Genomic DNA, 14,828 nt, shown 5'->3' on the forward strand with positions numbered 1-14,828 from the left:
GGTTTCCTCTACGATTCAGAAGCAGGTTGTTCATGTATCAAGGACTTTGTGTTCCTCAGTGGAATGATGATGAAGTGTGCTCCGGAGCCGCGCCTCCCTACACGGCAAGGTCACAGGAAGGGTTTGTGTCTGACTGGTGTGAAATGCTCAGTAAAGGACTGGACCTGCTGTTGGCTGGACCACGTTTCTACCGTCTGCCGAAGTCAGACAGTCAGGATGCTTCGCTGTTGACTGATGGAGCAGCCAGTGACTCCGTCCTGGGGGGCCGCAGCCCTGCAGGTTGTCTACGTCTCCCTGCTTCAACGAGCAGCTCGTCCTCTGGTGATGACGCTTCAGGACATTCAGGGAGGGAGAACGTGGAAAACGTGCAGGGCTGCGGCCCTGCGGGAGTTTGAGACCCCTGATCTGGTCGCTTTAGATCCTGGTGTCAGTGTGACGTGGCGCCGCCTGGTGGCGGAGCCGCGTACTGCACGGCCGTCGTTCTGTCCTCGCAGTGAAACCGTCCAGGCTGGTGGGACGTTAGCATGACGTTAGCATGTCGTCCCCAACGCGGCGTAAATGTTGCTGCGGCGGCGTGAAACATGGAAGGAAGAGCTCCGGGGACATTTAGAAACGTTGTCTTTATTGAGAATGTAAAGAAAAGAACAGAAACACTGGTTTCAGCAAACTGAACACAGAACCGACGTCGGTTTCCCTTTTTCTTCTTCCAGAACTTGTGGGTCTAACGGCCTAGAAACAGGAAGTGATTCTGAGAGGAACGGCGGGAACACGTGACCAAACTACCAGAGCCTGAAGACTCGACCCTCCGGTTCCACTCGTCCTCCCAGATCCTGCAGTCTGAACCTAAGTTACTTTCCCCAGGAGGATTACTCTGCAGGACCTCCTCCACCAGGCTGATCTACTGCTGCAGTGACGTGGGCCGGAGGGCTACGGGGAGGAGGTGCGGGCGGGTTGCCGGTTCGATCCCGGCGTGAAGAACTTGTTGGATTCAGGTCAAACCAGCTGGATGATTCCTGTCAGTCACGCTGACGTCTGTACTGACCTCTAGTGGTTGGAAGGGTTCAGTTCCTCCACTCTGATCAACCTTCAACCAAGAAGAGTGGAATTCCCAGACAAACTGTCTCCTCACGCTTTGCATCAATCAAATGAACGACGTCAAAACCCACCAGGTCGACGGTGACGTCGAAGATGTAACATTTGAAAAGAGACTCATGTTCCCACTGACGAGTCAGGGAATCTTCCTGAAGCTGAGAAAACTGAGCCCAACATCCTTTATTGTGTTTTAACGTCACGACGGTCGCTCTGCTGGAGGAACTTCTAGGTTTTATGTCACATTTTAACTCTAACTGTGAAGTTGATGATCGTCACGACCTGGAACTGATCAGAGATCAGCTGGAGTGTCGCTGGTCCTCCAGACCTGTGGGACTGATGAGCTGTTCTGAGCTTGTTGAGTAACATTTCGCTGAGTCGTGGGATTAAATGGTGAAAAGTAAAAAGAGAATCTCCTTGAGGTTTCTCATCGTTAGAAATCCTCCTCGGTCAAACCAGAGCTTCATGATTTCAGGGTTTAGCTTTTAAACACTTATTCAGCGGCGGTGTCTTTAAAGCAGATTTAATAATCATATAGAGGGACTGTAAGATGGGGGGGGGGGGGGGGTCTACACTAGGGTCTAGTTCTCTCTAGACGTGGTTCTCGGCGCCACCTACAGTCCGCTGCCGCTGCCCTCCACGTCCTCCACCTCCACCGAGCGCTTCCGCAGCACCGAGTTGCCCCTCCGGCCGCCCCTGGGGGGGGCCGGCAGCTTGGGCTGGCAGGGGGCGCGGTACTGGGGCAGGCCGGCCTTGGTGGTGTCCAGCTCCTCGGGGTCGTCCTGCTGGGCCCGCAGGGCCGCCATCACGTCCCGGTCCGACGGGCTGAGGCTCAGGCAGCCGCAGGGCCGGGGGCCCCCCCCCCGCCTCCTCCCCCCCCGCCTCCTCCTCCTCGTCCTCCACCGTCATGAAGGCGTCGCCCCACAGGCTCTCGCACAGGTCCCGGCCGTGCTGGAACATCTGGAGGGGCACAAACATCTGGAGGTTCACAAACATCTGGAGGCTCACAAACATCTGGAGGCTCACAAACACCTGGAGGCTCACAAACATCTGGAGGCTCACAAACACCTGGAGGTTCACAAACATCTGGAGGTTCACAAACACCTGGAGGTTCACAAACACCTGGAGGCTCACAAACACCTGGAGGTTCACAAACACCTGGAGGCTCACAAACACCTGGAGGTTCACAAACACCTGGAGGTTCACAAACATCTGGAGGTTCACAAACACCTGGAGGTTCACAAACACCTGGAGGTTCACAAACATCTGGAGGTTCACAAACATCTGGAGGTTCACAAACACCTGGAGGTTCACAAACACCTGGAGGTTCACAAACATCTGGAGGTTCACAAACACCTGGAGGTTCACAAACACCTGGAGGTTCACAAACACCTGGAGGTTCACAAACACCTGGAGGTTCACAAACACCTGGAGGCTCACAAACACCTGGAGGCTCACAAACACCTGGAGGCTCACAAACACCTGGAGGTTCACAAACACCTGGAGGTTCACAAACACCTGGAGGTTCACAAACATCTGGAGGTTCACAAACACCTGGAGGTTCACAAACACCTGGAGGTTCACAAACACCTGGAGGTTCACAAACACCTGGAGGCTCACAAACACCTGGAGGTTCACAAACACCTGGAGGTTCACAAACATCTGGAGGTTCACAAACACCTGGAGGTTCACAAACACCTGGAGGCTCACAAACACCTGGAGGCTCACAAACACCTGGAGGTTCACAAACACCTGGAGGCTCACAAACACCTGGAGGTTCACAAACACCTGGAGGCTCACAAACATCTGGAGGTTCACAAACACCTGGAGGTTCACAAACCCCAACAAATAGAGTCCCACAAAGAAGGAAAGACGACGGCGTTTTGCTGCCAAATCTAATTCTGTCCAGCGCAAGAGGCTTCAGACGGTGATGGAAGGAGTGAGACAGGAATGTCCCAGGGCCTGTCCAGTCCTCTCCAGTCCTGTCCTGTCCTGTCCTGTCCTCTCCTGTCCTGTCCTCTCCAGTCCTGTCCTGTCCTCTCTCCTCCTCTCCTGTCCTGTCCTGTCATGTCCTGTCCTCTCCTGTCCTGTCCTGTCCTCTCCTCTCCTCTCCTGTCCTCTCCTGTCCTCTCCTCTCCTCTCCTGTCCTCTCCTGTCCTCTCCTCTCCTCTCCTCTCCTGTCCTGTCCTGTCCTCTCCTGTCCTCATCAGCTTTAATTCCATCTGAAACCTGCTGCGCCGCAGAGAAAACAAATAATTAAACACCAATTACTGGTGACCGAAGCCTTAAACTGCAGTAAATCCTTGTTTTTTGATCGTTCTAAATAGAAACATGTGACGTTAGAGTCAATCACAGGATTTACTCTAATGTCACTTGAGGGAAATGGAAACGTCACAGCAGCACAGATACAAACACAATAGAATGAGAAATGCAGGTAAACAAGTTAAAAAGCAAACGCTGCAGGAAGTCCTGAGCTCTAATCTGCTGCTGTGATTGAACAGCTTGAGGGATTCAGACCAGCGACGGCGTTCCTCTGAGGATAAACCACTTAGGAAGATTAACATGAAGACCAGGAACCTCTTGTTCCTGCTTCCACTTCAAACTGAGCTTTTCTGAAAACCTCCCGCTCAGTTCTGCTGCAGGAAGAAAAGCTTCTGGAGTTCTAGGACAAGAACAGGACGATTGTTGATTCTAAACACAGTTTGAACTGCAGAAGCTCTGAGGAGACGAACTGACCAGTGGTCGTCTCAAACAGGAGGAAGGAAGAACGACGGCCATGTGACCTGGAATCAAACCCAAACCACCAACAGGACGGCGGCATTCCTGGGAAATAACGATGTTTTGTAGTTTTTGTTCAGTTTGAGCGTCTCGATTATATTGTCATCGGTTCCTCAGTTGCTTTTAACATCATTACATGATATTAGTGTGTCGTCTTGTTTCACAGGTCGTTTCAGGTTCAAAGAATCGCCGTCGTTCACTAATCATAGTTTCCATCTAATCTCTTTGAGAGGAAAGCAGTTGTTTGTAGGAGTATTACATAGAAGTAACGTGGTCCTGCAGTAATGCAGCGTCTCCTGGTTCCCAGCAGCAGCAGGAAGCGTCTCTAAAGCCCAGAGAAAGCAGACCATCGCTGGCCAAGAATGTCCTCCGAGGACAAAGACGGCCAGAGCAGCTTAGCATGCAGAGCGAGCGGCTCGCCGCCTTTTTAAATCCCTCGCCTTGTTTCTATGCAAATTCTCCCCCAACGCTTCCAATCCTCAGTGTTTATCCTGAAGACGCTGCCGCGGCTGCAGGTTCCTCCTCTGCAGGTTCCTCCTCTGCAGGTTCCTCCTCTGCAGGTTCCTCCTCTGCAGGTTCCTCCTCTGCAGGTTCCTCCTCTACAGGTTCTTCCTCAGCAGGTTCCTCCTCTGCAGGTTCCTCCTCTACAGGTTCTTCCTCTGCAGGTTCCTCCTCTGCAGGTTCTTCCTCTGCAGGTTCCTCCTCTGCAGGTTCTTCCTCTGCAGGTTCCTCCTCTGCAGGTTCTTCCTCAGCAGGTTCCTCCTCTGCAGGTTCCTCCTCTACAGGTTCTTCCTCTGCAGGTTCCTCCTCAGCAGGTTCCTCCTCTGCAGGTTCCTCCTCTGCAGGTTCCTCTGCAGGTTCCTCCTCTGCAGGTTCTTCCTCTGCAGGTTCCTCCTCTGCAGGTTCCTCTGCAGGTTCCTCCTCTGCAGGTTCCTCCTCTGCAGGTTCTTCCTCTGCAGGTTCCTCCTCTGCAGGTTCCTCCTCTGCAGGTTCCTCCTCTGCAGGTTCCTCTGCAGGTTCCTCCTCTGCAGGTTCCTCCTCTGCAGGTTCTTCCTCTGCAGGTTCCTCCTCTGCAGGTTCCTCCTCTGCAGGTTCCTCTGCAGGTTCTTCCTCTGCAGGTTCCTCCTCTGCAGGTTCCTCTGCAGGTTCTTCCTCTGCAGGTTCCTCCTCTGCAGGTTCCTCTGCAGGTTCCTCTGCAGGTTCTTCCTCTGCAGGTTCCTCCTCTGCAGGTTCTTCCTCTGCAGGTTCCTCTGCAGGTTCTTCCTCTGCAGGTTCCTCTGCAGGTTCTTCCTCTGCAGGTTCCTCCTCTGCAGGTTCCTCCTCTGCAGGTTCCTCCTCTGCAGGTTCCTCTGCAGGTTCCTCCTCTGCAGGTTCCTCCTCTGCAGGTTCCTCCTCTGCAGGTTCCTCTGCAGGTTCTTCCTCTGCAGGTTCCTCTGCAGGTTCTTCCTCTGCAGGTTCCTCTGCAGGTTCTTCCTCTGCAGGTTCCTCCTCTGCAGGTTCTTCCTCTGCAGGTTCCTCCTCTGCAGGTTCCTCTGCAGGTTCCTCCTCTGCAGGTTCCTCTGCAGGTTCTTCCTCTGCAGGTTCCTCCTCTGCAGGTTCCTAACCGCTCTGTTAACCCTCCACTAACCCTCCACTCTGTTAACCCTCCACTAACCTACCGCTCTGTTAACCCTCCACTAACCTACCGCTCTGTTAACCCTCCACTAACCTACCGCTCTGTTAACCCTCCACTAACCTACCGCTCTGTTAACCCTCCACTAATCTACTGCTCTGTTAACCCTCCACTAACCTACCGCTCTGTTAACCCTCCACTAACCTACCGCTCTGTTAACCCTTCACTAACCCTCCACTCTGTTAACCCTCCACTAACCTACCGCTCTGTTAACCCTCCACTAACCCTCCACTCTGTTAACCCTCCACTAACCTACCGCTCTGTTAACCCTCCACTAACCTACCGCTCTGTTAACCCTCCACTAACCTATTGCTCTGTTAACCCTCCACTAACCTACCGCTCTGTTAACCCTCCACTAACCTATTGCTCTGTTAACCCTCCACTAACCTACCGCTCTGTTAACCCTCCACTAACCTATTGCTCTGTTAACCCTCCACTAACCCTCCACTCTGTTAACCCTCCACTAACCTACCGCTCTGTTAACCCTCCACTAACCTACCGCTCTGTTAACCCTCCACTAACCTATTGCTCTGTTAACCCTCCACTAACCTACCGCTCTGTTAACCCTCCACTAACCTACCGCTCTGTTAACCCTCCACTAACCTACCGCTCTGTTAACCCTCCACTAACCCTCCACTCTGTTAACCCTCCACTAACCCTCCACTCTGTTAACCCTCCACTAACCTACCGCTCTGTTAACCCTCCACTAACCTACCGCTCTGTTAACCCTCCACTAACCTACCGCTCTGTTAACCCTCCACTAACCCTCCACTCTGTTAACCCTCCACTAACCTACCGCTCTGTTAACCCTCCACTAACCTACCGCTCTGTTAACCCTCCACTAACCTACCGCTCTGTTAACCCTTCACTAACCCTCCACTCTGTTAACCCTCCACTAACCCTCCACTCTGTTAACCCTCCACTAACCTACCGCTCTGTTAACCCTCCACTAACCTACCGCTCTGTTAACCCTCCACTAACCTACCGCTCTGTTAACCCTCCACTAACCCTCCACTCTGTTAACCCTCCACTAACCTACCGCTCTGTTAACCCTCCACTAACCTACCGCTCTGTTAACCCTCCACTAACCTACCGCTCTGTTAACCCTTCACTAACCCTCCACTCTGTTAACCCTCCACTAACCTACCGCTCTGTTAACCCTCCACTAACCCTCCACTCTGTTAACCCTCCACTAACCTACCGCTCTGTTAACCCTCCACTAACCTATTGCTCTGTTAACCCTCCACTAACCTACCGCTCTGTTAACCCTCCACTAACCCTCCACTCTGTTAACCCTCCACTAACCTACCACTCTGTTAACCCTCCACTAACCTACCGCTCTGTTAACCCTCCACTAACCTATTGCTCTGTTAACCCTCCACTAACCTATTGCTCTGTTAACCCTCCACTAACCTACCGCTCTGTTAACCCTCCACTAACCTACCGCTCTGTTAACCCTCCACTAACCTATTGCTCTGTTAACCCTCCACTAACCTACCGCTCTGTTAACCCTCCACTAACCTACCGCTCTGTTAACCTGCTGCTTTTCAAGGAAACGAGGTTTTCTCGTGGTTTTGTGTGAAAATAATCAAATTCCCACTGTAATGATGAGAAACGACTCTTCAGCTCTGTTCTATTGAAACGTTCCTCAGACGGAACCACCTGGTTCTACGTCTTGCTTCACTACAACTGAGCGACTGGATGGATGGATGGATGAGTGGGTGGATGGACGGACGGACGGCCTCCTGACCCCCCCTCCCCCCCCCCTCCACCCTGGGCCTGTGGACCGGGTCCTACCTGCTGGTACTGGACGCAGGTCCCGGAGCAGTTCTGCCCCCGGGGGTCTCGGGTCCAGGTCCGAGCACAGGTCAGGTCCATCCTGCAGCCGTCGAACCTGCAGAGACCAGAACATGGACTCTAGACCGGATTCATATCTATTTCTATTTACACACAAACTCCAGTCTGCAAAGCAGCAGGCAGAGTTCAGAGTGAGAGGAAAACCAGATTAAATCTATTCTGCTGCTGATAATTCTGAATATTCATATTAATACTTTCCTGTGACAAAGTGACTTCAGGAGCTTTCAGCTTTACAAAACTAACTTCAGATGGAAGCGGATCAACGTGACTGTTAATCCCCAAATCCTTCATTTGTTTATCCTCATTCTCTCTTTTTTCATCTCAACAGATAAAGAACTATAAAGTCAAAGGGTGAAGAGATCAAAGGAACTGTTTCCACAACAATTCAAACAAAAATACGTGATTTTTGTTTTTTTCGTTTCAGGAAGGTTTCATGTTTACATGGAAACGTTTTGAAAACATAGTTAGCATGTCGGGCCTCTGCTGCTTGTTCATGGTTGTTAATCCACACATGCAGCAGAGAACAGAAGCTTTAAGCTTTAACAATGGGAGGAAATCTTAACTAGGACCTACTGAGCATGTGCAGACGAAATAGTAACTACGGCCTACTGAGCATGTGCAGTAGCAGCGCCTCCACAGCATTCAGAGCTGTTGTCAACAAGTTGAGCCTCAGCGGCTCCGAGCATCGAAAACACAACTAAAGTTTTGTGTTTTCACTCAAAAACATTGTCGTTAAATATATATATTCTGCTAAATCCACTTCCTGAAGGTCCTCCTGCAGTACTGACCGTCTCCTCCTGCAGTACTGACCGTCTCCTCCTGCAGTACTGACCGTCTCCTCCTGCAGTACTGACCGTCTCCTTCTGCAGTACTGACCGTCTCCTCCTGCAGTACTGACCGTCTCCTCCTGCAGTACTGACCGTCTCCTCCTGCAGTACTGACCGTCTCCTCCTGCAGTACTGACTGTCTCCTTCTGCAGTACTGACCGTCTCCTTCTGCAGTACTGACCGTCTCCTTCTGCAGTACTGACTGTCTCCTCCTGCAGTACTGACCGTCTCCTCCTGCAGTACTGACTGTCTCCTCCTGCAGTACTGACCGTCTCCTCTAGCAGTACTGACCGTCTCCTTCTGCAGTACTGACCATCTCCTCCAGCAGTACTGACCATCTCCTCTAGCAGTACTGACCGTCTCCTCCTGCAGTACTGACCTCTCCACATCTGGACCGACGCCCCAGAAGGGTAGAAAGTGTGTCCTCTCTCTCTCTCTCTCTCTCTCTCTCTCTCTCTCTCTGTCTCTCTGTCTCTCTGTCTCTCTCTCTCTCTCTCTCTCTTTTAAAAAGTGTGTTGCTCCAAGCAGCCAATCAGAAATCAAACCCTATATGATGTCATCGGGGGTTCAGCGAATCACAGTCAAGGTAGACTCCTCCCCCTTTGACTCCTCCCACAATCAGCCAGCTCTGCTCTGGCACATGGCGCCACGAGAGGTGATAGATGGGCGTGTGTGTGGGCGGAGCCAGTCCAGCTCACACAGACACAGCAGATTGTGAATGCAGCTGCTAGGATCAATGTTCTAATGGAGGATGGAGGAGGAGCTGGGAACCTCCCGGGTGGAGGAGGAACCCATAATGAAGGTGCTCACCAGTCGCGGCAGAAGCTGTGGCACAGCGGCACGGCCTGGATGGCGGAGCGGCGTTGGGGGTGTGGCCAGCGGGCGGCGTCCGGCGAGCAGCGGTAGAAACACGACACCCTCTTCAGGAAGCCTTCACACCTGGAGGAGGCGACGGAGGTCAGTTCACCACCACAGTGTTCAACTCCACCCTTTTCTACTTTCCTCCTAAATGAAAATTCAGATTCTAGAACCCTGCTGCTGCTCTCTGGCGCCCCCCGCAGGACGCCCCCCCCCCGAACCCCCTGGTTCTCCCTGCAGGGGAACCTTGACCCTGGAGCCTCGACCCACAGAGACACTGAGGACACGAGGACAGACGCCTCAGAGGGACACGTCTCAGCAGAACCACCGTGACTGACGTGAGGCTGAATGGAGCTTCAGGGAGGAATTCAACTGAAACCCTGCTGTTGTTCTGGCTTCAACATCTGGACGAGTCCAGATGTTGTTCTGGCTTCAACATCTGGACGAGTCCAGATGTTGTTCTGGCTTCAACATCTGGACGGTCATTTATTCATGTTTCTGCTGAAGCGTCAAGCAAACCGTGAAGACAAACTCTGTTCTATTCTGTAATTCCTCATGGAAACCTGAATGATGGGAGAAAACGGACCATTTAACCACGTTCCTCATGTTGTTCCATGGATTTATCGACGGTGTAATACCACTCTTCACCCCTGGGGGGCGACGGGGACTCACTCGGAGCTCAGAGGTCCACACTTGTCCCAGGGGTCGTTCCTGCTGCTGGCGGAGGGGACGTAGACCAGGTCCTGGATGTGCTCCTGTCCACAGCAGCTGTCTGTCCACAGCAAACACAAACAAACAGGTTGTTTACCTGGGGGGGGGGGGGGGAGGGGGAGGGGGGGGGCGGGGCTCTTGGGCCCTCTGAACCAGGCTGGGGTCACTCACTGTCGCCGTACATCCCGCACTCGCTCAGGTGGGGCTCCGGGCCGGGCGTGGCCTTGTGCTTCCCGTCCTGGAGACACGCCCCCTCACAGCGGATCCCTCCAATCAGAGCCGCCGCCAGGGAGACGCACAGGAAGAGCAGACGGGGGGCGGTGGCGGCCATCTTTGGAGGAGAGGCGGGCGTGGGTCAGACCGCGTTGAAGAGTCGGGACAGGAAGTTCTGCGGGGAAGACGACATGGAAGCTGCTTCAGGCTCCGCCTCCTGACCTCCAGGCGGCAGAGAGGCTCCGCCTCCTGACCTCCAGGTGGCGGAGAGGCTCCGCCTCCTGACCTCCAGGTGGCGGAGAGGCTCCGCCTCCTGACCTCCAGGCGGAGGAGAGGCTCCGCCTCCTGACCTCCTGAGACGCTAATCAGACACGTCGGCCTTTAATCTGACAAGCGTCTGCAGGACCTGGAGCCAGAACACCAATTACACAAATCTGCTGGACCTGGTCCTGGTTTCACCCCGCTGACGCTTTCCATGACCCCCCCCTCCACCCACCCCCCCCTATATATATATATATATATATATATATATATATATATATATATATATATATATATATATATATATATATATATATATATATATAGCTCAATCTTGGGGAGTTTAGTCTGTTGCTAGCGGCTGAGCTAACTTGTCGCGTTAGCTAAATAGTTGCTCTAACAGCTGAGTAACTTTAGAATTAAAGTTAAGCGTTTCATTCCCCCTATATATATATATATATATATATATATATATATATATATATATATATATATATGGTGGTGCCTCAAAACATTTAGAAAAAAATACAGTTTTAAAACCATAATAATTAAATGACTGAATAGCTTTGCCAGGGAAATTGTACAAATATACAAGAACGTCCATTTTAAAAATGTATATCTTATTTTCAATACTAATAAATAAACAAGCTCCTGTGAAATGTGTAAATAAACCTACTTCTGCAATAAATAAGTAAATAAACCATGAAAGAAAGCGGTGGTTGTATTTCAGACGTCAAACGAAACGTTTTGCTGCTTTAATTAATTTACTGATTCACTGAACATAGAATCTGTAGTGAGGAAGGAAAACTGGCTGTTTTGAATTTGAATCGTGATGATTAATGGACTAATAACAATAATAATAATTATTATTATTATAATAGAAATAAAATAGAGGTTAAAATAGAAAAGTAGTGAAAACTGGCTTGAGAAAGTGAGACTTTTAAAAGGTAGAATCTAAACCGAGGTGATCATAAAGTCACAGTGACGAAAGCAGCTGCGTTATGAAGTCACACTTCTTTTCCTCTTCTCTGGTACCTGAGTGTCGCTGTGGCCGCGGCGGGCGGCGGGCGGCGCTCCGGTCCCGGGGGGCGGCGGCTCCCGACGGATACTGACGGCTCGGTCTCTGGTCTCTGGTCCCTGGTCCCTGGTCCCTGGTCTCTGGTCTCTGGTCTCTGGTCCCTGGTCTCTGGTCTCTGGTCTCTGGTCTCTGGTCTCTGGTCTCTGGTCTCTGGTCTCTGACGGCCGCTGCAGCAGGAGCCGCTGCTCGACACTCGGTCACCGTTTATATGAAGGACGTTTCAGTGTGTCGAGGCTGCAGCCCCCCCCCTCCTCCTCCCCCCCCCTCCTCCCCCCCCCCTCCTCCCCCCCTCCTCTCCTCTCCCTCCCTCTCCCTCGATCCTCTCTCTCCCTCTCTCTCTCTGTTAATCCCCCAGCAGGAGGTCACCAGCTACTCCTCCTCCTCTTCCTCCTCCTCTTCCTCTTCCTCCTCTTCCTCCTCCTCCTCCTCTTCCTCTTCCTCTTCCTCCTCCTCCTCCTCTTCCTCTTCCTCTTCCTCCTCCTCCTCCTCTTCCTCCTCCTCTTCCTCTTCCTCCTCTTCCTCCTCCTCCTCCTCTTCCTCCTCCTCCTCTTCCTCCTCCTCCTCCTCTTCCTCTTCCTCTTCCTCCTCCTCTTCCTCTTCCTCTTCCTCCTCCTCCTCCTCTTCCTCCTCCTCTTCCTCTTCCTCTTCCTCCTCCTCCTCCTCTTCCTCTTCCTCTTCCTCTTCCTCTTCCTCTTCCTCTTCCTCTTCCTCTTCCTCTTCCTCTTCCTCTTCCTCCTCCTCAGTTTCCAGTCAAGGATCAGAAAAGAGAGATTCTCAGGTGAAGCTCCGCCCCCTGCCCTCTATCACAGGTGGTGCTGAGTCACACCTGCTGGGTCACCCTCCCAGGTCACCCTTCTGGGTCACCTTCCCGGGTCACCCTCCCAGGTCACCCTCCCGGGTCACCCTCCCAGGTCACCCTTCTGGGTCACCTTCCCGGGTCACCCTCCCAGGTCACCCTCCCGGGTCACCCTCCCAGGTCACCCTCCCAGGTCACCCTCCCGGGTCACCCTCCCGGGTCACCAGACGAGCCCAGCAGCCAGAACCCGGCTCTGGTTGTAGAAATAACCGGAGGATTTACGGTTTGCGGCTCCTGGTTTTAATCCCGTCTCCTCTTGGCTCCGGCGTAGCGACCTAATCCCCGGCTGGACCCGCGCCACCCACTCCCTACGCCCTGCAAGGCTTTTCTCCACATGGCAGCAGATGGAGGACGTCTTGTGGCCCAGATACGCCCGTCTGACGACGCGTCGCCAACAGAACTGTGTTTGGCAAACAAACCGGCGGAGAGACGGGACGGAGGGACAAAGGGACGGGGGGACGGGGGGACAGAGGGACGGGATGGAGAGATGGGACAGACAGACTGGACGTTAGATAAAACCTGCATATGATGGAAGCGTCTCGGAGGAGGACGGGTTGGGTGGAGGACAGGTCGGGTGGAGGACAGGTCAGGTGGAGGACAGATCAGGTGGAGGACGGGTCGGGTGGAGGACGGGTCGGGTGGAGGACAGGTCAGGTGGAGGACGGGTCAGGAACCAGGCCGGCCCACCAGACTGTTTCATAACAGGGGTCAGGGGGGAGGGGTGGGGGGGGAGGGGTGGGGGGGGGGGGTGGGGGGAGGGGCAGACAAGAAGCTCTTCATCCAGTAATTAGAGGAAGAATAACGAAGCTTTGTGGAGAAGTTATTCAGGGACCAGAACGCTGGGGGACAAAGACGCCCCCACCCTCACTGACCAGCTCCAGGACGGCCCCCACCCTCACTGACCAGCTCCAGGACGGCCCCCACCCTCAGGACGGCCCCCACCCTCCTGTTGGCTCCATCACTGACATTCCTGTCCTTTTGAGCCTCTTTGGTTTGTCACACTGACCTATTTGTCCTCCAACTTGGTGCTTTTATTTTGACAGTCACCATAACAACAATCCAACTTGGTGCTTTTATTTTGACAGTTACCAGAACAACAATCCAACTTGGTACTTTTATTTTGACAGTCACCATTACAACAATCCAACTTGGTGCTTTTATTTTGACAGTCACCATAACAACAATCCAACTTGGTACTTTTATTTTGACAGTCACCGTAGTAACGTTCCAATCCATATATACATATATATGTATATATATATGTATATATATGTGTGTGTGTGTGTGTGTGTGTGTGTGTGTGTGTGTGTGTGTGTGTGTGTGTGTGTGTGTGTGTGTGTGTGTGTGTGTATATATACACCAACAACTGAAAGTGTTTCCTCAGAGACGATCCAGGTTTAATGATGTTTCACTGCAGAGGACAGGAAATACAATGTTCTGAGTGTCTCCAAGTAATAAATGGGGACAGACAATGATCTGAGACTCCGTCCCTCCATCCCTCTGTCCCTCCGTCCCTCCATCCCTCCGTCCCTCTGTCCCTCCGTCCCTCCGTCCCTCCATCCCTCCGTCCCTCTGTCCCTCCGTCCCTCCGTCCCTCCGTCCCTCCGTCCCTCCGTCCCTCCCTGTGCTTCCCAGTTATCTAATGAAGAACCTTGGCTGAGCTTCTCTTTCCCTTTAAATCCTTTATCTATTTATTTCTGTCCTCCATCCTGCTGTGACCTGTCTGTCCTCCGTCCTGTCTGTCCTCCGTCCTGCTGTGACCTGTCTGTCCTCCATCCTGCTGTGACCTGTCTGTCCTCCGTCCTGGCTGTCCTCCGTCCTGCTGTGACCTGTCTGTCCTCCGTCCTGTCTGTCCTCCGTCCTGGCTGTCCTCCGTCCTGCTGTGACCTGTCTGTCCTCCGTCCTGTCTGTCCTCCGTCCTGCTGTGACCTGTCTGTCCTCCGTCCTGCTGTGACTTGTCTGTCCTCCATCCTGCTGTGACCTGTCTGTCCTCCGTCCTGTCTGTCCTCCATCCTGCTGTGACCTCTCCGTCCTGCCTGTCCCCTGTCCTGTCTGTCCTCCGTCCTGTCTGTCCTCCGTCCTGCTGTGACCTGTCTGTCCTCCATCCTACTGTGACCTCTCCGTCCTGCCTGTCCCCTGTCCTGTCTGTCCTCCGTCCTGCTGTGACCTGTCTGTCCCCTGTCCTGTCTGTCCTCTGCCATGCTGTCCTGTCTGTCCTCTGTCCTGCTGTGACCTGTCTGTCCTCTGCCCTGCTGTCCTCTGCCCTGCTGTCCTCTGTCCTGCTGTCCTGCTGTCCTGCTGTCCCAGCTCTTGTGTTGCTCGGCAGTAAATCACTTCAAAGCAGAGGAGACGAACCTGACCTTGGGACAATTTGCTGTTTTGTCTGTCCTGGTTTGACACCAGGTGAAGGAGACAGTGAGACAAGAGGACACACACATTTTTAAAAGACAACTTTATGGCACAGAAACCCTCCAGTCCAGCGGCAGTGTCCTGCTGTGGGACGAAGCCTCTGGGTCTGTCTCTTATTGTGGCGGGAGCAGACCGCCATCCTGTGGTCACTCCGCGGTACTGCAGGCAAACTTCACCTCTGCCGACCCTATTATTAGTATTAGTATTATTTTAGTATTA

At 52.8% G+C, this 14,828-nt stretch overlaps 1 protein-coding gene across 1 annotated transcript; it reads right to left on the reverse strand.

Annotated features, from left to right (window-relative positions):
* Positions 1 to 601: 601 nt before the first annotated feature.
* rtbdn (retbindin) lies at positions 602 to 11,534 on the reverse strand. The gene is given in 7 exon segments (XM_080512247.1): positions 602 to 1,934; positions 1,936 to 2,049; positions 7,337 to 7,433; positions 9,034 to 9,162; positions 9,754 to 9,853; positions 9,964 to 10,180; positions 11,302 to 11,534. Coding segments are annotated over 6 exon segments (831 nt in total). The 5' UTR covers positions 10,124 to 10,180; positions 11,302 to 11,534; the 3' UTR covers positions 602 to 1,703.
* Positions 11,535 to 14,828: the final 3,294 nt, after the last annotated feature.

This window comes from Blennius ocellaris (assembly GCF_963422515.1).
Source record: "Blennius ocellaris genome assembly, chromosome: 16".
Lineage (NCBI taxonomy): Eukaryota > Metazoa > Chordata > Actinopteri > Blenniiformes > Blenniidae > Blennius > Blennius ocellaris.